Here is a 23,608-nt window from a genome sequence, read left to right as displayed (position 1 = left end):
GCCCCAACGCCAGCACACACCATTGCTTTTTCTTCTTGGGTCGGACGATGGACCTCCTAATTGAGGCGTCATATCACTCCAAAAGGCAAAACGACAACGGCGTGAGACTCTAATCCACGCGTAAAGGACCAACAAAATAGTACAATTCACTTTTGCCATCCCTTCCGCCCAGATGCACAGATTACAGTGACTCACAAGGACAACTCCATGGAAATGAAGGAATTGAGCTTCTAATTTCTAAATTTTTTTTTCTTCGCACAACAACGACGTATAAACTAAAAGCAACTGCTAACGAACGCAAGCCCTAAAGTACATGCGTGTATCCGCTTTGAGGAGAGACCTTGTGAACGGGACTTTCCTAAAAAAAAAAAAAAAATCCAGACGACCGGATCTTCGTCCGAACCCAAAACAAAAGGATGCAAATAACCATACCAGTACAAGATCTGGCCGTCCCAGCTCTATCATTGGTCGCCTAAGCTTCAGCCAGCAGCAGTCCGAGTCAAGCCCAGATTGCAAGGGCGGACATGGAGCAAGCGCCAAGAAGAAGGGCCATGTAAGACGCCACCTGAAGCCTAATATTGCAGCTCATCCTCCGGCTAAGAAAATCCGCCGCGATTAGATCAACCAACGCCATGTAGACGAGAATGCCGGCGGAGATCGAGTCCAGTATCCCCTCCACCACCAGCGCCCTCGGGCTATTGGCGTTGTAGAACGACGCAACACCCGCGCCGACGCCAATGCCGGCCGGCGTCGTGATCGCAAAGAAGCATGCCATCAGCGCCGCCGACAAGTTCCTGAACTGCGCCTGAAATTTACACCCACAACACCAAATCAACAGTGCCCTTAGTGTCCCCAAATCAGCGTACACTTAATAGTTGCGTCCAACACCCAATTCACCCATAGGATTAAACGAATCGAAGAGCCCAAATGAGACCAATAATAAAAGTATGCTATTACCAACCTGGGAGATGCATCCTCCCAGTGCGAAGCCTTCGAAGAATTGGTGGAAGGATAAGGCTGCAATGAGTGGCCTTATGGTGCACGGACTCCGGGAGACACCGAGGGACAACCCAATGATCACCGAGTGGGACACGATTCCTAGTTCCAGTATCTGATCACATCCAAGTATCAAATAAACACCCCAAGAAAAACTAAAATTTCGATTAAATAAGCGACCGAACATTGGACCTTGGAGTGCATCGTACCTGGGATACGACCACGTGGCGCACATGAGAAGAAACCTCGCCCACGCCCTCGTCCTCGTCCTCGTGGGCGTGGCCAGGGCCACGCTCCCGCCGTGCAGGGCCGTCGCACGCCCCGTTCTCGTGCGGGTGGCTATGCCGGTGCGCCGCCGCGTGGGCGTGCATCCCGACAATATGCATCGGGCTCTTGACGTTGTCCGCCGCCGCCTCCGGCTCCGGCAAGACTGAGATTACGGTGATACCCTCCTCGGCCGATGTCGTCGCCGTAACCGCCGCCGAGGTGGCTGCCTTGACCCCAATGGCCTCTTCCCGGTGCTTCCGCTCGTAGAACTGGGTCCCGACGAAGTCGACCACGAGGGTCCCGAGCGCCGCCATCATTGCCACGAAGCCGGAGAAAGGGAATCGCCGCCATGGCGACTTAGGGAGGCAGGGATCCGTCAGCGCCGACTGGGCGTCGTGGAGCATGTGGACGAACCCCGTTGCGAGGATGACACCGGCCGCGAAAGCCTTGGCGAAGACAAAGAGGCCGCCGTCCGTGCGCAGGAACCGCCGCTTGCGCCCCACCAAGGGGATCGCCACCCCCGTCACCCCCGCCACAAGGATCGTCACTATTGCTACCATCTTCAGCCGCAGCGCCGCCACGTCATCGCGGCACTCATCCGCCGCGTCGTCGGTGCAGCTCGCCGTTGCCATCGACGCCGACATGGTTTCTTCCCACCACAAAAGATCCAACTAAATCAACACGCACCAATCCAAAAACAAAATCTCCCCAAATGGGGAGGAAAGAAGAAAAAAAGAAGCGAGATCTTTACCAGATAAAACGCTCAGTTGGTCGCGGAAGCGAGTGAGGTAGAACCAGGGCTCAAGATCCTGAAAATAAAAACAACAATTGATGGTTTTTTGGGTGAATACAAGAACTGATGGTAAAAAATCGGAAAATCTTCGATCTTGTCTATAATTAGGGTGTTAAGAGCTCCATTTTTGAGGGAAAATCTTACCTCAAAGAAAGACATCTCGAGATTTCTATCTATCTATCTATCGAAATCGCCAGAATTTCTTAAGTTCTCTCGGTTACCCTCTTTCTTGGTTCCAGATATAAAAGCGGGGCGCGAGGGCGGGCCGCGGAGAGGAGATGGATAAAGGGACAGAGACGAGGAATGGTGGACGACCCTGCGTTAGAAGAGAATGTCGTCATCCTCCCTCCAAATCTACTGTGAACGAAAGGGCGCCACGGGAGTGAGGACATCGCCTCCTTGTGGTACGTCTCACCTGACAAACTTGACGCTTCCGTTGTTCGATCGGACGGCTCAAAGCAACTACAAAGGCATCTTGATGTATGCTTACCGCATACGCGTCGATGAAAAATTTTCCCCAAACGACATCATGAGGACATGGAGGGGGTTTTTGGCGAGGAGAACCGCGGGCGGAACTTTCGTAGGAGAGAATTAGAATCCCCGGGGCCGACCGCGTGTGCCGCCGCACTATTGGTGGGTCCGACGTAAGGTTTTGGAATGTCAACTCGAGGTTTTGATCCTGGTTAACCCACGCGTCAAGATCGGCGTGCGTCGCTTGGTGGTGTTGCAAGGATGTCGACATAATGTTGACGGGTCCCTCAGTCCTTTTTTTGTATGCGGGTCCTACACTCTTTTTTTTTTTAATACAAAAGGCTAAGCCCAAAACTGTAACATCTCTGCATTTAAATGAGAGATGGAAAAGAATTGACCGGCGAGGAAGAACGAAGGATGAATAATGGATTTTTTTTCTGACCTATTCTCTTATTTATTTAATGAAATATGAAAGAATAGATATGGAAGAATTTTTTTATATGATATCGAAGGAATGAAATAAAGGATAGGACATATTTACATAATATTTTTATTAAATATTATTTGATAAAAATATTATTTATATTAATTTATAATATTTATTTTTTATACTACAGAGATAACGTCATATATAAATTTATAATTATATAATAACTTAGTAGTTTGAGAAGCAAATTGGAAGAGAATCCCCCAAGTTGAAACTATCGTCTTCAAAATTGAACAAGAGCTAAAGAGACAGCAACCAAGTTGCAAGTAATTCAACCTGTGGCACATAATAGGATGCAAGAAGCTCATCCTCGGCTAACAGCATATGTCCAGTCTCATTTTTAATTACATGCCCAACAGCAGCCGGGTCCTTACAAACGGAGGCATCAAAATTGTTTTTTAATACACGAAGGGGAGGAGGTATCCAGCGCACAAATAGAGAAGAAGAATGGGCAAATGATAAAGAAGTATCCCAAGATCTTGACCGTGTATAAAAACCAACCCGAGACTTACTGAAAGCAAGATCAGAGAGCAGGCCAAAAACCTGTCTAATCAGCCGCTGAGGAGAAATAAAAGTCTAATGATGAACTCTATTTCTTTCTTTCCATAGAAACCATGTAGTGCAAGAATATACAATATTCCACCGTCGACCAAGGCATCATACAACTTGTCATCGTACGCCGGCAAAGAGTGGGATAGAAATCCAATAAGGAGGTCCGGCTAATAAGTTCCACCAATACTAAGCATAAAGTCCATTCCTTTACTAGACCACAATCTATCGATTCTTGGTACCGTCTCGGCAACTAGTTTTTTGGTACCGTCCCGGTAACCAGTTAAACTGGATCTTCATCAGTGGCATGAGTGCCATACTTTTCTAATAACGAGAGTTGATTTGCATCAGGAAACCATCTTGCGCCTTCATCCAACTATTCTCTAGGGTTTGGTGAAAAAGAGGAAGTATTTGCAATGATCTTATAATGAATACATCATACTTTATCAATATACTTCTCTCTTTTTTTTTTTGGTAAATCAATCTACTTATCTTTCCTTTACCCAGAAAAAAAAAAAAAATCAATATACTTATCATTGCCACCCATTCGAGAACATATTCATTGGAACATGTAAAGAGTTAACTCCTTGAGATGGCTTCCCTATGTGTTAAATATGACGTATCGTTCAAGATTGTGGTATGAAGAATTTGGATGTTGTCGATAATGGGTGATCATGAATTTTTTTCAAACCGTGACGGTCTAGTTTGTCAGCTTGACATGCTCATAAAAGACCCTACCCTCCCGTTAAGCGCATACCGTTCACCGTTGTTCTCCGCTCGCTCGCTTTTGAAGGAAATGATACATGCAGACGGCACTCGCTCTCTTGCACCATGTTTCTAGAATAAGAACGTTGGATGTTGTGTAAGATGAGAAACCACAGTGATTTTTTTTTTTTTTTTTTTTTTGATGAAAACCACAGTGATTTTGAGGAGAAGACTTGTGATATAGATCATAATTGCAATATACAACAATCACAATGGCATCAACAATGATAACATGTTCTCATTGTTGTGAAATGCCTCATCCTCACCATCACAATAGATTTCATTAATTTGGAACATTCTCATTGTTGTTAAATGTCTCATCCTCCCCATGACAATAGATTTCATAAATTTGGAGCATATTTCTGAAAACATATATTCCACAATAGATGGTCATAGACTTGCATATTCAATACATTTGCAGGTTCATGGACATCTATAGTTTGGTGCAGGGATTATCAAAAACACGTGCACAAATCAACAGCTGTCAATCTTGTGGGGAAAATGTCCCCTCTTCATCACACTGGACCAGATGTCTTGGATCTGAATCGATCCCATAGGAAGATTTGGTATGCACCTACCTCCCTTTCTAATTTTTAGTGGCTATAATATATTTCCACTGTTTTAAACGATATTTCCCTTGACAAATTTCCTTTCTAATTTTAGTGGCTATAATATATTTCCACTGTTTTAACGATATTTCCCTAACAAATTTTATATTGTAACAGGTGATAAAAATTCAGTAATCCAGTAATCTCAGCAACAATGAGTTTTAATGATAATCATCACTCCGGAGCTGCTGAAAAATGACTTGCTACATTGAGACAAAATGAAGTTCCAGCACTGCTCACCCAAAGGGCTGAGAACACTGGCGCGAGAGATCTCCCAAGCTATACTGGGCCGATTTTTCCAAACAACAAAATGGCATTGCAAATGGCAGGCGTAACAAGCCTAAATATTGCACATACTAGATAATCATAGATAACCGAAACAAGTTTATCAAGAAATGATAAGCACATAAAAGGTTCCCTTTTTTTTAATAAAGATCTAAATGCTAAAAAATTCTTGATGAAATATTGATAAAATAAATCATAACCAGATCAAGCGGAAACTACTTCACCATGCCCTTTGTTTGTTAAGCAACCAGATAAAGAATAATGATCATGCCGGTTTTTAAGCAGGCATTAATATTATGCAACATTATACGGGAGTGATAAAAATATGCTGCCACAGAAGAATGGGCCTTCAAATTATCACAGATCATCAGACAATTCCCTCTTCAGCCTGATAACAAACAGCATAAAATCTTAAGCATCCATCAGAACACCAGAATGTCATGATTCACAATATATATATACTCATGTATATCATGATGGTCTTAAAGGATACGTGTCATAATGCTAAGCGTACATGATAACTCAATCACACAATAGTCTGTAGCCCTGAAGAAGAGTTCCATCCACCTATGCAAGCAAAAAACAGTAAAGAAAGGCCCCAAGAGACGCTGAAAAATTACATTTTGTGGATAGGCTGAAAAAAGAAATGATAACGATTCGTTCTATGGCGGCAACATATGAATTTAAGATACATTTCGAAAAAAACATATGAATTTAGAATGAAAAACAGTACTGGTTAATTTCAGCGACTGACAGGTGTGGATTGCACAACAAATTTAGTAAAAGTCGGTTAACATAATTGCATTCAAGATGTCATTTTCCATAGGGGTGGTATCTGCTCCCATATCCCCGGCCAGCACCATAACCACCGTACACTCCATTATACCCAGCTGAACCACCGTATGCAGTACCACTACCGTATCCACCATTTCCATACATGGGTCCGCCATAACTAGAGCTGAAGCCCGCACCGAAGCTGGGGACCGCACCATAGCTATAGCCTCTGCCATAACCATAACTTCCACCATAATAGACACCACCAGATCGATAACCACCTCCATATCCGTAAGTGCCACCTCGATAGTTACCACGTATACTGCCACCACCGGTGCCACGAGCACCCCTCCCATTGATTCCTGGATCTCCACCAGCTTTCTTTGGTTCAGCCCTCTTAATTTCAACCTGCAACAGTCAGGAAGGGGACGTTACAAACAAGCCTCTACAAATCCTGAGCATATTCCGTGAGTGATTCCTCAGGAAATTGTTGCAATAAATGCTGGAGCTGGAGAGTGGAGAGGTGGGATTGGGGGGTTCACGGGCTAATCACCATGGTTTAAAAAAAACAAAAAAAAAGGAGAGGAGGAGGATCTCCTTCAAGGAAAGCCCCCTTCTCTCTCTCACCCGATCCTAACATGACCTCCCAAATAGGCCCCAGCACTGACTGAAACAATAGATATCAAATAGAACTACCACAAGGAACCGAGAAAGCCCAGGATGACATGGTGCGTCCTGTCTACAAGCCTGTGGACCCAGGAGATGTTTCTTTAACCTTTCCCTTCTATCGATCATTTTACTTAAAAATGAAATTGTGCATGTTTTATTTAGTGTTATATCTACTATAGGTACCCTATTTCAATAGGAAGCAGCTGATAAAGCAAAAACTAAGATCAGAAATTCATAATCCAAATCTAGCCTAAATTCTTGTTGGCTAATTTGTCACCCAGAAATGTTTTATGATTGTTGAGTGTTGGACCCTATGACCTGTGATTATAAGACTTTAGACCCCCACCACCACCTATGGAAAGCAACCCCCTTCTGGTGAGTCAAATCAAGGTCCTAAAATTGATCCAACATAAGGCTAACATCCAAGCCCAAGCCCAAGACCAGGCAGTTTGGTTGCACTGATGTTGCTCTCAGCGCAGGAAGGAGGCTCTCACATCTAAAAATCTCACAATAAATTTTCTTTAAAGCTATTAATAATTATCCTTTTTTCAGCATCAACTCTATTCCAGGGCTAATGATGCGAGCGTTTTTCTTATATTATCTACAGCTGTCTATATTTTTCTCAATTGCTGGACGTTGTTCAGAACCAAGTAACAAATGAAGCCATCAAAATCAATGAAAACTGCATCGAGGAAAAAAAAAAGATCCACAAGCATGGTCAATCTTAAATTTCAACTCACCTGCTTCCCTCCGAGATCATGCATTCTACCTTCCGAAATGATCTTTTCGACTGCTTCCTCATTTTCAAAGGTCACAAAACCAAAGCCTCGTGAACGCCCAGTACTATGGTCAAGCATTATCTGGCGCTCAACCACTTCACCGTATGAGGCAAAGTGCTCCTTCAACTCATCTGAAAGATTTTAATTGTAAATTTACTTCACAAGATGAGAAGATCATAAGTCCAAAGGTGCAGTTGCTACCTTCGGTTAAAGATGGAGGAATTCCACCAACAAATATCTTCTTTGTCTTAAGCCCTGCTTTGGAAGGCATCTCTTCTCGTGGGACTGTCCTTTTGACTTCTACCTGAGTTCAGCAGCAATATAAGAATCCAGCATTCCATTGAGACCCTATAAAACATAAACAGCAAGATGTACAACAAAAGCTAATCCCACCGTTCTCCCATCAATAGCATGCTCATCCTCTAAAACCTTGTCAATAACAGAAGGGTCAGCAAATGTTACAAACCCAAATCCTCTAGGCATATGTGTATGCTTATCCTTCATTATCACAGAGTCTGTGATCTCCCCATACTTCTCAAAATGCCTAGTGAATGTCTCTGCAACAACAAAAACAAGCACACCGAGTGGCAACTGAATATTAAAATGGGGGAAAAAAAAAAAGAACTTATAGGACAAAAATCTAGATAGAGAATGTAGGAAGACATAATTTCACTATTTTATCACAAGAACTGTAACCTGACATCTATAGATCTCTGTAAAAAATTGCAAAATTTTGGAAGGCAACACCACACAATCAGTGAATACCACCAAAATGAAAACTAGCCCTAAGAATACAATAATATCTATCATAAGGATAACACCAATAAAACAAGATAAGAGATCCATCTTCTGTTAACTGGATTTTTCTTTCTTAAAGTTATCATGTTTTCATGCATGTTTCAAACAGAAAACCAATTCAAACATGTCGGTTTTGGCAAATGAGTTGTTAAAACCAACCAAGCCACCTAAAGTTGGTTCATGCAGCAACAAGAATCTAACATGGCATCATCCCATTCAAACCGGTGGGTCCAAAAGTGAAAGAACCCAACATTGCAAGCGTGCTCCAGTTAAGACGTATTGGACACAATATACAGTTCACAGACCAGCACACATCCTTTGGCATGCATCTACTACAGAAGGGACTTGTAACCAGGCCCCTCCATAGGAAGATGGATATGCCATCACTGAGTTACAACACATGCGAAGATACAACAACCGATTCAAGTGCCAGAGTTGATGGGCATTCCAGCCATTAGCCAGCATGCCACATGCTGTACCAGCACAGATGCCACATCATGCCCCAAAAAGAGGATTTAATTCCCTTATTTAAAATTGAAAATATATTAAAAGGTAGGTTCATGTTGACCCATGCCAAATGGCCATATCTGTGCAGAATAGCACATGCCTGCTAGCACATTGCATGCTGAACATAAAGGCAGAATGTGAAAAGTTCACATACAGTGGCATGCATGCACAGACACACATATAGTGAACTTAGCCACTAGACAGAGGAAGTTTGACTATATTCAGAATTCGCACTAAAGACTTACTAATATAATCTCTAAGGCTGGCACCAATCTTGCTTAACAAACAGAAAATAAACTAATTGGAGACAATTTGTGTATTTTAAATAAAACCTTTTAAACCAAGAAGTACTATTGGAAAGTTCTAGATCATTGCATAAACACCAAAGACAAGCCACATACAGCACAATACGAAAGAAATGCATACTAAAATACCCACCTAATACATCTTGAACCTCCAATTTCTCCCCTCAAGAAGCAATTGTATTATCATCATACGACACCAGTCGGTTTTAACAGGCCACCTTACTTTAAACTTCCGGTGAATATCACCCCTTCCGTGGTGAATAACAAAATCATAATGTGGTGCATTCCCTGATAAAGCCATCCCAAAGTTCATCTCTATATCTTGCACTAATTTAACTTTCCATCCACTATTTAAAAAAAGAATGTCACCTAGGCCAGAAAATCAACATCTTAGTCACAAGTTACAAGCCTCCTCCCATAAATCGAGACTTCACTAGGCAATATCACTAAAGGATCCTATCTTTATCAAAATGAATACCATCGTAATTGTAATTTTATTGCAGCTTTAATTGCTAATTTATTCTCAACTTCAAGACATGACTGCTAAAATGCCATTTTCTCCATATTTTATGGTTCTTCAAATGTCAAAAAAGAAACAAATGCATCCTTCATGGCTGCCATAAATAAATAAGCATTTGATAATTGTTTTAATACACTTCAGAATAACAAATGATAGATTGATGATAAGATGCAACATGTCTCAAGAGGCACAGCGCATTCCACATTGTTGTCTGGAGTGCACATTAAAATGTCACTGACTATTTCTTAAAAGAAAAAAAAAAAAAAAATCCAATGGGCATCTAATGAAAGATAAACACAATCTCTGCATTGCACAAACCTATGGCAAGAGACCAAATCCACTTGTAAATCCTTAGAACCAACTTCATTTCTTTTCTAATGGGAAAGTCTGAAAACTGCTGAACTAAACATTCTCTCAGGGCATGCCCCCTAAAGTACATCTTCCGATACCAAAGGCCCATTGAAAGAGGGAAATCATGTCTGTCAGCAACATCTTAATCTCCATGTAAGCATACCATTAGTTTATAAATGGATATTCTTTTATCCATTCATTCAAAATTTCCTTCCGTCAACAACACCATTCATTAAATAAGTCAGTCAATCCATCTTTACATAATTTAATTGGTAATCATTCCTCCCCAATGCCTTATCCTTGTCATCGCTAAAATATATTATGCTAATAAAATTAGTAAAATCCATATGCCGCCATCAACTCTATGAATCGATTTACCTCTCATGTCTTCTGCATTTCCCCAAACTTCTTGAAGTAACGACACCAAATTACTATTGATTCACTGCTGCTCATAATTCTCTACTGTCCTTAATCCTTAAGCATCCATTCTGATAACAAAGACTTGTTTTTCTCTCTCACCACTCTTATCCATTAGGCCTGATCTCAGAACAATGTTGTCTTAATCTGATAAATGTATCATTCTTAGCAATTTATACCATTCAATATGCTATACTAACCATAACCATCTAGTATTCTAGCCTTTTTCCCAACAATTTGGGGTTTCAATATGCCATACTGAAGGGAAAAATTGTGTCCAATCTTATGGAAAAAAAAAGTTGTCACACAAACATATGGTTAAGGCAAATGCTTCAAACAAGAAAAAAGAGGTCACAGTAACTTGATGCCAGAGGTATTAGATAAACTAGTTGATCTTCATGCCACCAATGTTACGTTATTAGGGAATGTTCTCAAGTCAACTTCTATCTTATGTCTGAAATTTGTGGTTCCCTACTGCCATTTTTCTAGCTATTTTCTTATCTCAGGCATTTGCATTTGCACTTCCAAGTTCCAGTTTGACTTTTTCCTCCATGTTGCACCAAAAACACAAACTCATATTGACTCGGTTTAAAACACATAGATGTCTACTGAAATGGGATATTTCTTTGTACATGGGTTTTGATGGGTCATATTTATTCTCTTAATTCTCCTAATCTTCATGAGAAAATCATAGGTAGGCATAGGTTTATAAACAATTAATAGAAAATCTATTCCCAACTATTTTAGTCAGCTTTTGAAATCCTTCATCACTCATTCCACCGAGTGTTACCTTTTTTTAAACATAAGCTTCTCCCCCATACCCCTAAAACATCAAATTAGGTTATCATAGCTTTCCCCGCCCTAATCTGATCTTTTGACACAAATCTAATCTCATCCCCTCATTAAAGAAGGCTATATTGTTTATTGCACATGCTAACATTATCCGAATAGGCTATCCAAACATTGATTTAATTGGTGTAACTCTAGTGATTCTTATTTGTGACACACTCATTTACAAAACAACTACTATAACATATCAAAGATCAACCCCAATATACTCATCCTTGAGACACTCATCTCAAGTGTTTGAGTCTCTTTATTACCCAACATAATTATGCAGACAAGATTATGAACCATACAACTGTCTCATAAAAGTTATCCTTTAAAGGCACGTGGCAGTCACATATTATTCAGTACACTTAAGGCCTGTTTGGATATTCCAGCAAGAATCAGGCCAGTTGGCTCGCAGCTCACATCATCTAAGGGCCTGTCCAAGTCCCAGCCTAAATCCAAGCCAGTGGGCCTGTTGATTTGCATGAAGACAAAAAAAAGACCCATAAGGCCTTTTTTTTTCCCACAGAATTCACAGTTCGGTTGACGTGAGCCATACTTAAATGGGCTGCCCAATCCATGAATCCAGCAGGAAATTCAGCCCAATCCTGCTGGATTACCGGAACAGACCCTTAATGTTTTGACAGACCATACACAAATCATGATTGGCGAGGGTCATCTATACCATACAATATCGGGAGTTGCCTAAGTGGGAACCCAGAGATAATGCAGCTCAAAAGTAATAACTTAAAAAATAATAGAGGGGAGAATCTAAAAAACTAATTATACTCTGACAAAATGAAACATATCAAATAACATGTAGTAAATCAATTCAACTATCAACTGAGCAAAATCCAATACTTAATACAAATGATTTTCTCCATGCCCAAACATGACCCAAAAAGTTAGTGTAAGGCTATATAGACAGCCAACACCACCAACTTCAAAACACCAATTACCTGTACCCCACTCTAACTCAACTTGATATAACCTACTCATTCTCCTAATTTTCTGTGTAATGCATGAATACAGCCACATTTATCAGACATGGGAATAATCTCGCGATTAACTCTGATTGCCCCATTCATTTCCCACTAAACTAGTAAGACTACAATCATATTCTACATGATCTAGTTTATCCATTTTAGATCTCAGAAATTCAGATCCCTATCCACCAAAATCTCACCTATACTTCCGAATCATTGCCACCCTATCCTCATCAAATCAATAAATGACTCATAACTGAATTACACACAACATGCATCTCTCATATATCAACTGTGAGTTCATTTTGACATGTTATTTAATTTGTTTCATGTTTACCATAAGAAAAAGCAGCTCGCCCCTTCATATTGCTGATTATAACACTTTGTCATTGTCTCCTATATGTCCTTTATAGTCTCAATACACCACACCACTCAAGCATATCAATTTTCCTTAATCATGAACAAGTGTATCTTCCATGGCATTCTTTCATATGTCACTGCCAAGCATGCACCTCATGTGGTATTTTATTCTAAACCTATCCATGAATTCCCTAAAATTGCATTAACAAATGAGAAAAAATCACACTATTTATTTTATCTATACTATAACCTTTGTTATAGAACACACATTGCATCACTCACACGAGCAGAATCAACTTAAACATAAATTAATAATCTCCAGTAAGATGAAGTACAAAGAAACCACCATAATCTTGAGAACACTGGGCAGATCACAGCAAATAATTACATCAGTAGCTGGAATTTCTACAAGGATATGCAGTAATATGGTTCTGAAACTAAAATGGTTCTTATCAATTTTTGCTGAGATTATTAAACGATGCATTGCAAGAACAGATGAAAATGCAAATACAACAAAACAAACAATTACAGAGTTGAGCTGTACTATGAATGTACGCTCTATTGGTCTTTCCTTTCATAGAATATTTTGTTGGAGTTCAACTATGATAGCTTTGTACTCTGACATAAACATGGTATGTATTGTGACACCAAGATGGCATTTCAATCAGCTTTATAGATTCTAAGTTGCCATTTATTACTACCAAAATATTGAAAACGATTCAATGTTCTTAAGAAAAATAGATTTTTAACAATCCACACATCATTCAGATTTATTTAGTACCTTCCCTCTTCACAAACACAAGCCTCCCTCATTATTGGTTGAGCCTTTGTTGTGCCTTAGCACACCATCTGATCAGTTCTCCTATACTTTAAGGTTATGCCTGCTTCAGGGACATGGTGCATCAAGGCGTGAAGTAGCCCCTTCATTAGGCCAAACAATGATTCGCAACCCAAGTTAGGCAAGAGATAAATAGAGCATTGCACCAAAGACTGGAACATTGTCAGTATGCAACATGTCTGAAGTAAGACGAAGTCACCCTGCCAGAAAGGTGGAATGTGTTTATTCTAACTCATCCTAGAATTTTGCTCCAAAATTACTCTAGTTAACCCGTTTATCCATCCTGCAACTGAATAAAATCTAATTGATAATTCTTGAATTCTCATAATATATATATATATATATATATATATATATATATATATATATATATATATATATTACTGAACTTGTTCTAAGTTTCCTCATTCTCCCCACAGCCACCACAGCATTGAACCCTTATAATACCTCTATGATCATTTTGAATAATGGTTCTGTGATTCATCAACAGAAAAATTATGTATTATCACAACCACCATTGGCAAAAAACCAGTTGGAACAAGTTGAACAGCATGAAGTTGCATGATTCAATCTAACTAATTTCAGCTAGAAAAGAGATCTATTATCTTCACACCACAAAGTTCACTAGCTAGAATTGGTAATAGTATAACTGACAAAAATAACTGAATCAATTCAGACAAAACAAGTTTTTTTTTTTTTTGAAAAAGGTAATCAATTAGTCAGTTAAGCCCATGGAATCCCAACCAAAAATAGCCTAAACATAATGAAATGTATAGGAAATAGGAACAATTGTTTTCTTGGATAAACAACCTGACATCTGTATGGCTCAACTCTAGCTAATTTCAGCTAGCAAAGAGACCTATTACGATTACACCATACCATTTCCCAGCTAGAATTGGCAAAAGTCCAACTGGCAACAGAACTGAATAAATTCACACAAAACAACAATTTTTTATTGAAAATGTAGTTAGCAAGCTAGACCCATCGAGTACTAAGCAAAAAATAAAAAATAGCTTAGCAATAAAGGGAAATGGATAGGAACCACAAACAATTGTTTTATTGGATAAACAAATACAAGCATATCTTGGTCACTTGTGTTCAACTAAAGGAAAGCATATAAGTGAATGCTTGTACAAAAGAGTAACAAACCACATTGGAAAAGAATTTGAAAAGACTAAAAGCTACCCAACTTGAGATATGCTTAGATCTGAAGAATGATTGCAACTAAGAATGGTAGTGTTATCTTGAAACTATAGTATTAGCATTCATAGGATTTTATACCTATAGCCAAAAGTACTGAACAACAAAACAGACATGAATCCTGTGGAAACAAATATGAAATGGCAGGACGACTTGTCAACTAGATAGATCTTCAAATGATTTCTAGCTCCAGTACTGATTGGTGGTACTGCAGGTGACTCTATCATGCACATATAGAATACATTGGTTAACTATAATATAGCATGCTCGACAAATTCAAAGAAAATAACCACTTGAATTCATGTTGATGACATGACATACACTGCTGACTTTGGGAAAATATATGGCCCCATACAACATGAGTTATGTGTGATATGAAAGCCAGTAATTAATATAGAAGAAAGCTACTACTTAAGATAGAAGTAGCACATAAAATATAACCAACAAGCCTTGTCATTTTTATTTGTGGTTTGTAATGCAGATCCTACTTTGCATTGGTTCCCACAACAGAATATTTCCAAAAATGAAGAACAATATTAAAATATGGGAACAATATCTTTATATATCTGTCAGATACTCCAATAGGACATGTTTCTGAATCTTCTAAATGGAAGCGTAAAAAAAAGATTCATATACCTGCACTAGGAATAGGATGGGAGATGCTCATGAGGTTATTTCATGGGATAATATAAGGTGCCATATGTTCATATGACAGTTATCAGAAAGTAAAGATATAACAATTGCTGGTATGGTGCCAACCAAAACCTTTAGTAGCAGACTTTCATCATCTTAAAATAGAATATCGCCCAAGCAAAGATACATAAAAAAACAGAATCGAAGCGAAGATAAATGGTTAAAATAATTAAACAACTGACAAGATTTGTTGATGATCAAGAAGTTTGAACTGTGACATGTCAGAAGTAGAGACTTTGGTCTATCAAAGAATCCATGATCTGTCACGCAGTTTTGACAAATTATAATTAGAATTGTACTGAAACAATCTTATGTGCATAGAAGTTCCATGTAAATATTTGCTGGCATTTGTCCACACAAGAGGCAGTTTTTCTCCTTTAATAAACTCTTTTGCAGCCCTCCTTCAAAGGCATATGAGGATAGCACAAGATACTCCTACAACCTTATGCTCTCAAACTAAAACTAAATTACTCCTGAATTTTTTTTTTTTAACTAAACAGAATTTCTACCACTCATTTTGCTGACCATCAAATCAAGCTCCTCTCTTTACTTGATTATCGAGGTTCAAGATCAAGCATACCACAAAATTTATAATTTTGACTCCTACAAGTTCATAATTTTGACCCCTTTGGCACTGTAGTGGATCCATAACCGGAAAAACATATTCTCAGACCAAATAATCTGAGTAGAGTGGAGCTAATTTTTCAGTAGTCACATATAAAATCAACATGATATTCTCAAATGCAAAGCCCACGTGGATTATGGAAATCCAGATAAGCTTTTAGCCATATTTTTATGTTAAAAGATATCCAGCATAACAGCCTTTCGTAACTATTTGTTTTAGACGTGAAACTAATGCTAGTACAATTTATTTTTCCAATGACTTTGCCAAACCCATTTTGTAACAGTTATAGTCCCACCATTTCTAGAGAAAGGTTAGTGCTTCTTTCTGTTGCAATGTTCATGTTATCAAGCACATAGATATATCTCCATGTGACATAAGATAAATAAAGAAAAGATATGCAGGCATTGCTTCTACTGGTTACTCCTCCTCTGAAATAATTCATAGCTCTTTGGGGCAGCATCTGTTTGGTGTATGTCCTGTCAAGTCAGGACTTGGGCAATTGACTGCTAATTCTTTCAGGACATTCCAATAATACTATAACCTAAGTGTTGATTAGAGTTTCTGTGATAAAATCCATTAACGCTAGTCTTCTTAACTTACAGTCAATAAGAAACTCAACATTTTCTCCACTACATTATTTTTGGAGAAAAAATTTATGTGGCCCATGAAAATTTCTCATGAATCTATTAGCCCAACTTATAAGTATAAACTACAGGAGCCTATATAGTATATCTTCGTAATTATTTCCATAAGATACATCGCCACTACATTGCATGTAAACTGTTGTCTAAGTACTTGGAGACAAGCATGTGGCAACATTTTGATAGTCCATTTAGTCATTGAGCAGCCTCAGGCACCATTGTGCCCAATCCCAAGCCCCAATGAGCAAGGTGAAGGGTTGACAGCTAGTCATTAAAATATGTCAAAAAACTATAAAATAGATCCAAATTTGATATGCATGAATCTTAAGATGTTCCCCATGATATGTGATGTGCCATAACCTAAGCCAATTATTGTGAGAAGTGAGCAAGGGTCGCTTATGGGCAATAGGTCATTACCCATAAGCAACCCACAACAATGTGACCCAGTTATAGCAACGAATAAGCAAGGATTAATTAGATCATTGTCCATAAATGATCTGCTACAATGTAACCTAGTTGGAGTGACAATGAACAAGGATTGGCTACAACATAACTCAATTGTATCAACAAATAAGCCAGGATTATTTTGGATTAGAGAATGTTCTAATAGTAATCTAGTACAATGATAGCAAATCTAGGTAGCAAGGAGATAAAAGAAATTGCATTATGTAAAAAAGGTAACCAAGGTTTGCCGTCTCGGTACCAACGGCCGTTTTGGCCAGCCAGCAGTACGATTCGGTATCGTTCCGTACCGTACCAAACCGGTAGCGAACCGATGAAGGCATTGGACCCGAATCGGGAGAAGAAAAAGAGAGAAATAGAGAGAGAGAGAGGGAGGAAGAAAGAAAAGGAGGGGAAGGAGGGGGCGGGGCTGCCAGACAGCGCAGTCCACGGACGCGGCACCGCGAGCGTGAAATAGGGACGACGTCCTTGTTTCATGATTTTTTTTTAAAAAAAATCGAAACTTAAGCGAAGCTGGCAAATAGTTTGCCGGCTTCATTAATTCAAATTTTTTTAAAAAATATTTTAAACGATGAAGCCGACAAATGGTTTGCCGGCTTCACTGGTGATCTTCATTTTTAAAAAAGGGGATCGCGTGAACAGTGACGCGACAACCCCTGTTTTGCGATTGCGACGCCGCCCGCATCGCTTCCACCACCCCCTCCCCCGACCTTGGCAAAGCCCGCATCCACGACCGCGACACCGTCCGCTCCCATCTCCGGTGATCTCTCCCCTTCTCTCTCTTTCTCGCTCGTTTCAAAGCCCTATCGGGCAAACTGACGAGCCGCGGATGCTTTCGCGGCCCTTCGATGGCCGCAGCGGGTAACCGCCGGCCTCCAGCGGCTCCCGCCTCCCTCCCTCTCCTTCTCTCTCTCTTTCTCACTTTCCCTCTCTTTTCCTCCCTCCTCCATCAGTATACTATTTGAACTGACCGAACCATGTCGGTTCCCCGCCGGTCTGACTCGATACGAGATGTACTAACCGATTTGGCACAATACAGCATTCCATGAAGGTAACCATATAGAAGAAGAGAATTAGATTTGCTACTTGGAATGTTGAACTTTTGATCGAAAAGAGTAGAGAATTAGTGGATAGAACAACATATATGAAATTCAATATTGATTGCTTATAAGAAACAAAATAGAGAAGTAGCAGATCCAAGAACATGGAGAATGGCATAAACTACCATATATAGATAAGGACAATAATAAAAGCGATGTAGGAATGATAGACAAGTAAATGAAAGATAATTGTAGATGTAAAATGGATACATAATAGAGTGGTAGCGATCCAATAAGTTTTAGATGAGGAGATTACTGACATAGTGCTTATGTGCCCCAAGTAAATAGTGACAGTGTAGAGGACTAAGCAACAAGTTTACAAAGAAATGAAAGGATTGATGCGACATATTCATGAAAGAGAAAGGATAACTGTAGATGGTGACTTAAATGGACATGTAAGAAAGAGCAATATGGGTGAGTGAAAGAGTACATGAAGCATTCGGTTATGGAGATAGAAACTTAATAGGAGATCCAATTTTTGAGTTTGCACTAGCTTATGACCTAGCAACTGCAAACACATTTTAAGAAAAGAAATGGCATTCCGTAACTTCTGAAAGTGGATCAAATTTGTCACAAATGGATTGTTTTTTTCATCAAGGGAAGAAACATATCAACATGTAAGGATTATCAGGTGATACCAAGAGAGAGTTTAACCGCACAACATAGATTACTAGTCTAAAATTGAAACATTAAGTGAAAAAGAACAGAAAAATTTAATAAACATTCAAAAGATAAGACAATGAAATTTAAAAATAAACATTAAAGCTAAAATATGAGAAAAAATACTGAAATGCTATATCTTTTAGGAGTAAATTACTAAAGGAGGGAAATTGGAAATTAAGGACTGAACTAAATAAAAAGTTGAATGAAATGGCCAATTTTATTAATAGGGTAGCTAAAGATTTTCTAGCTAAAGAAACTTGATGGTAGTATAATGGGATACAACAGGAAATCAGAATAAAACAGTTTTGCTTTAAACAATCAGAAAAAATAAACAATGGCATGGATTTTATAAGATATAGGAAGGCCAAAAAAAAAATGTAAGCTAAATATATTTCATATAATAACTTATATAATAGATTGGTTTCAAAAGAATATGACAACAATATTTTTGAAATAACTAAAGCTACAGAGGGAAAATCTAAAGACATTGTTCAAGTTAGATGCATTAAAAGTGAGAACAGTAAGATATTATTGAAAGACGACAAAATTTAAAAAGATGGAGATGTTATTCTTGAAACTTGTTAAATAAAGATTCTACTAGAAAAAATTTCATTAAAGAAGTAAAATTAGGGGAGAAAAGCTTCTATCCATACACTTCATAAAGGCAAAGTCCACAGAGCTTTGAAAAGAATATAAAAAGATAAGGCATTAGGACCAGATAAAGTACCTATCAAAGCTTAGAAAATCACAGAAGATATTGAATTAAATTGCCTGCTAGCTTATTATTTAATAAAATCATAGAGACCAAGAAATTGCCAGACGATCGGAGAGATATCATAGTACCTATCTTTAAGAGTAAAGGTGATGTACAAAATTATGTTAATTATCTAGAAATTAAGCTTATGAGTCACCTTAATTTATGGGAAACGGTAATTGAACAAAGATCACAAAAAATTCAGACAAGCATTTTCTATTTATGCCTGAAAGATTAACAATGGAGGTCTATATTTTTACTTAGACAATTGATTAAAAAAATATCTAAAAAAAGGAAAAGTTTACACATAATCTTCATTGGCTTTGAAAAAGTATAAAAAATAAGTTGATGGACTTTAAGAAGGGAGGGTGTACGCAAATGGTATATTGAAATAATTGAGAACACGCATGATGGGAATTGACAGGTTAGAAGTTGGTGTGGTATAAATAAGTGTATTTCTAGTTACTATAGTCTAGCATCAAGGATCAGCAGTAAGCCATATATTTTTGCACTAACTACAGATGAACTTACTATTAATATTCCGAAAGATATTTTTATTTACGATTGACAATTTTGAACGATAAAAAGAGAACTAGACTAAATAAACATTGGACTTAAGAACGAAAATTTTAAACATAAGGACCTAAAGATTGGTAGAACAAAGACAAAGTATATGGAATGTAAATTTAGCAAGAACGAAAATGAAGATATGACACTAATTAAGATTGATGACCAAAGAGATACCAAAAATGACCATTAATTAGGATTTATTGTACAATATAATTGGGATATATGTAAAGATACATAAAATAAAATTAAAGCTGGATGAACAAAGTGCAAACGTACATCTGAAGTATGAAATAATACATTAATATCCTGGAGACTTAAAGAAAAATTTTATGGAACAACAATATCACTCGCAAATATTATATGCTCAGTGTTGGGCAATAAGAAAGTTCATGAAAACAAGTCAAGCACAGCAGAAATCAGAATGTTAACATGGATATACCATAAAAATAGAAAAGATAAATTAAGAAATAAATATATTTGAAGAGCTCTATGAGTTGCACAGATTAAAGACAAAATGAAAAATCGATTAATATCAAACAGACATGTACAACAAAGATCTGAGTAGACCTCGATAAGGAGAGGCACTTTGGTTAGTGTTGGACATAGTAAAAAAGGAGTGAAAGACCTCAGATGGCATAGATAAAGATTGTGAAAAAGATACAGAGAAACTTAGAATACCATCAAAGATGGTCCTAAAAAAAGCAATACTTAGAGAATTAGGATCCATAAAGCTGACCCCGAATAGTTAAAAAAAAGGTCTAGATGGTTATGGTTATAATTATAGTTCATGTGTAGCCTCAAGCTGCAGCCGATCAATTCTTAATGTAACCAAAGCATAGAAAATCTTCATATAATCTTGTTGGATATTGAGTAACCAGCCCAACAACAACCATGTTCAGATAATGATGCATGCATGGAGTAGAGTTCAGCATATAATCAACATCTATAATGCATGTTCAGGATTCTGCATTTCCAACATCATGAATCATTCATGAAAAATGACTTTTGAGCTTACAAGTTCATGAAATGCCAAGGGGACGGCAGTTTGGACACTTGGTTGTCCTCTGAAGCTAATCATATGCTTCTTCCAGATACTATAGAGTGACATATGAATATACGACCTAGACTCATAGGAGAAAAGATAGATGATATAGTGAGAACACTAGATGTATGTAAGTCTATACGTCCAGCCCCTGTGTCTGCTTCAAGGAATGATTCTAGAATCCATTTCAATATAAAATGTGGGTGGTTTACCATTAATCTACCGGTGCCAGAAGAAGACCGTTAAATTTCATGGCACAGAAATCATACAAATGTTAGTATACAGAAAGTACACAATATTCAAACATCAATAAGTTTAAGCCAACTGACTCTATGCCGACTTCCCATTGAACAAGAAACTCGGCTGCATAAGAAGTTATTTGATATTCCCATCACATAATCCATGGTACCTCATGCATTATATTCACAATAACATAAATCATAAAAAACTTGGTCAGATAACATGCCATGAATTTACAAATCTTAGCAAGCATGTATTATTCAACCACACAAACGAAGCTGGTAAAGATATATGAAAGCAAACAATTCATGAATATGACAAATTTCTCTTTATTTTCAAATATAAAAGAGAAACACAAATTTAAAGAGAGCATTAACACATACCTTCGGTTGTGTCCCACGCGACTCCTCCAACGAAGATTTTTCTACGACACAAGAAAAAACTAGGGTCATCTTCTGTTTCCCAAAAACCCCCCAGCGGCATTTGATTGGACCAACATGTGAACCCAACCAACCGCTAACCTTATAACCAGAAACACCAAAATTTGATACAAGCTCAAACATATAATCCAACAAATCTACAAGAAAACCTAAGGCTTCGCTACTAACCCTGAAGAAGAGGAACTGCTATCCGGCTGCTTTATCTCCTCGCCAGCACTATCTACCATTTCTATCCCCCTTCCAGGAGACTCAGCTCCTCCTCCTCCTCCTTCCTCTCCCCCTCCTTCCTCTACTTCTCCGTCTCCACCTCTGCCTCCCTCTGCTTCTTGTTCCTCGACCTCCTCCTCTATCTCCTCCTCCACCTCCACCTCTTGTTCTACCTCCTCCTCTTCCTCATCTACGCCACTAACGGTGATCGGCATCTCGTCGGCGACCTCCATGGGCCTCTTCTCTACCTACAAGACCTGCGAAGGAGCAAAGGTTATTCCACTAAAGCCTAGCGGCGATCTCAGCCTCAGGAGATCAAAACCCTAGAGAAATCGATGCCCAATCAAAATACCTTCCCCTTTCCTACTTGGGGTTTATACCGCGATTTGAAGATGGAACGATTTGGAGAAGGGATTTCAATTCGCTTTTCCCAGAGCGAATTCTCGGCGCGATGGGAAATAAAACCTAGCGGACTGCAGGCGCCGTTCCTCAGATAGATGACGAATAAGGGCGATAGGGCAAACGGGCGGAGGCCGCTGGTTTAAATGCGGTGGGGGGCATGTGCGGGAGAGGGGACGTTAATCTGCACCATCGCCACTGTTTTAACTAACGTTAGCCCACACCGACCTAAGGTTAGGTTTGGTGCACCGGCGGATAGTTTTGAAAGATAATATAGATTATTTTTAGAATAAATTATTATTATTAAATTATCAATAATATTAATTATTATATTTAATATATATATAATATTATAATAAAATTATTAAAAATTTTGATTAATATATTTAATATGATAATTAGATTATTGGTAATATGAAATCAAATTTTTAAAATATCTCAAATAATTTTATCCTGATACTCTTCTTTTTTATAGTGAGAAATAACAAGAGTGATGTGGATATGATGGTGGTGCAGAAAAGTGACGAATCGAGAGATATGGGGAATCATGGGCATTAAAGGATGGGGAGAAAGCAAGTGTGTGTGGAGCCATGGGGGTGGTGAGAGACAAAAATGGAGGAGCTATAACAGGCAAAGGAAGATGGAGGAGTCGTGGGCTGAGGGCGCACCTAAAGGAGGAGGGTTGGATAATAGATTCTGTGTAATTTTTTAAGAAATAATTTTATCCAAAATTTTTATTGTAATATTATCAAAAAAATGATAATCTGGATAGCCATCCTTTTTCGAGGCAATCCAAATTATCTCCCATGAGGTAATCTGGATTACCAAGACAATGTAGATTACGATTCCAAAAACATACCAAATATAATAATCTAGATTACCATATTAAATTATTAACAATCTGAATAGATTGTCAGCTACCAAACACAATCTAAAAATTTCACCATGGCTCATCGAAATCAACCACATTGCCCACGAAATTCATTATTAAAAAAAAAAAATCATAGTGATGTAACCCTGCTTTAGACATTTCTTATAGAAATTCATGCAACTTTAAAAATTTCAAATTAACCTTTTAAATTTTAAATCATTCCAAACTAACCTTTCAGCTCACCAACTCATGGATAGCATTAGTTTGCCATTTCAAATCACCGAAATATCCTCATCTTTTCTCGGTAGTTTCAAATGTTTTTTGTCTACATAGGTGAATAAGGAT

General features: G+C 38.4%; 2 protein-coding genes across 3 annotated transcripts; both read right to left on the bottom strand.

Annotated features, from left to right (window-relative positions):
* Positions 1–210: 210 nt before the first annotated feature.
* LOC105047985 (zinc transporter 7) lies at positions 211–2,394 on the bottom strand. Its single transcript, XM_010927150.4, has 5 exons — positions 2,201–2,394; positions 2,015–2,072; positions 1,206–1,912; positions 962–1,111; positions 211–805 (listed from the first exon to the last, which is right to left on the bottom strand). The coding sequence occupies exons 1-5, from the start codon at positions 2,213–2,215 to the stop codon at positions 500–502; spliced, it is 1,236 nt and encodes a 411-aa protein (XP_010925452.1). The 5' UTR covers positions 2,216–2,394; the 3' UTR covers positions 211–499.
* A 3,431-nt stretch (positions 2,395–5,825) lies between these two features.
* On the bottom strand, positions 5,826–22,527 carry LOC105047986 (heterogeneous nuclear ribonucleoprotein 1). 2 transcript variants are annotated; one of them, XM_010927152.3, is made up of 7 exons: positions 22,346–22,527; positions 21,955–22,250; positions 21,730–21,770; positions 7,837–8,000; positions 7,645–7,747; positions 7,405–7,574; positions 5,826–6,403 (listed from the first exon to the last, which is right to left on the bottom strand). In XM_010927152.3, the coding sequence occupies exons 2-7, from the start codon at positions 22,224–22,226 to the stop codon at positions 6,035–6,037; spliced, it is 1,119 nt and encodes a 372-aa protein (XP_010925454.1). In that variant the 5' UTR covers positions 22,227–22,250; positions 22,346–22,527; the 3' UTR covers positions 5,826–6,034. The 2 variants fall into 2 exon arrangements, with proteins under 2 accessions (XP_010925454.1, XP_010925455.1); XM_010927153.3 differs by having other exon boundaries at positions 22,374–22,527.
* Between the last annotated feature and the right edge of the window lie 1,081 nt (positions 22,528–23,608).

The sequence above is a fragment of the Elaeis guineensis genome, chromosome 7, assembly GCF_000442705.2.
Source record: "Elaeis guineensis isolate ETL-2024a chromosome 7, EG11, whole genome shotgun sequence".
Lineage (NCBI taxonomy): Eukaryota > Viridiplantae > Streptophyta > Magnoliopsida > Arecales > Arecaceae > Elaeis > Elaeis guineensis.
The sequence above is the reverse complement of the archived record's forward strand: the minus strand, read 5'-3'. Positions and strand labels throughout refer to the sequence as shown.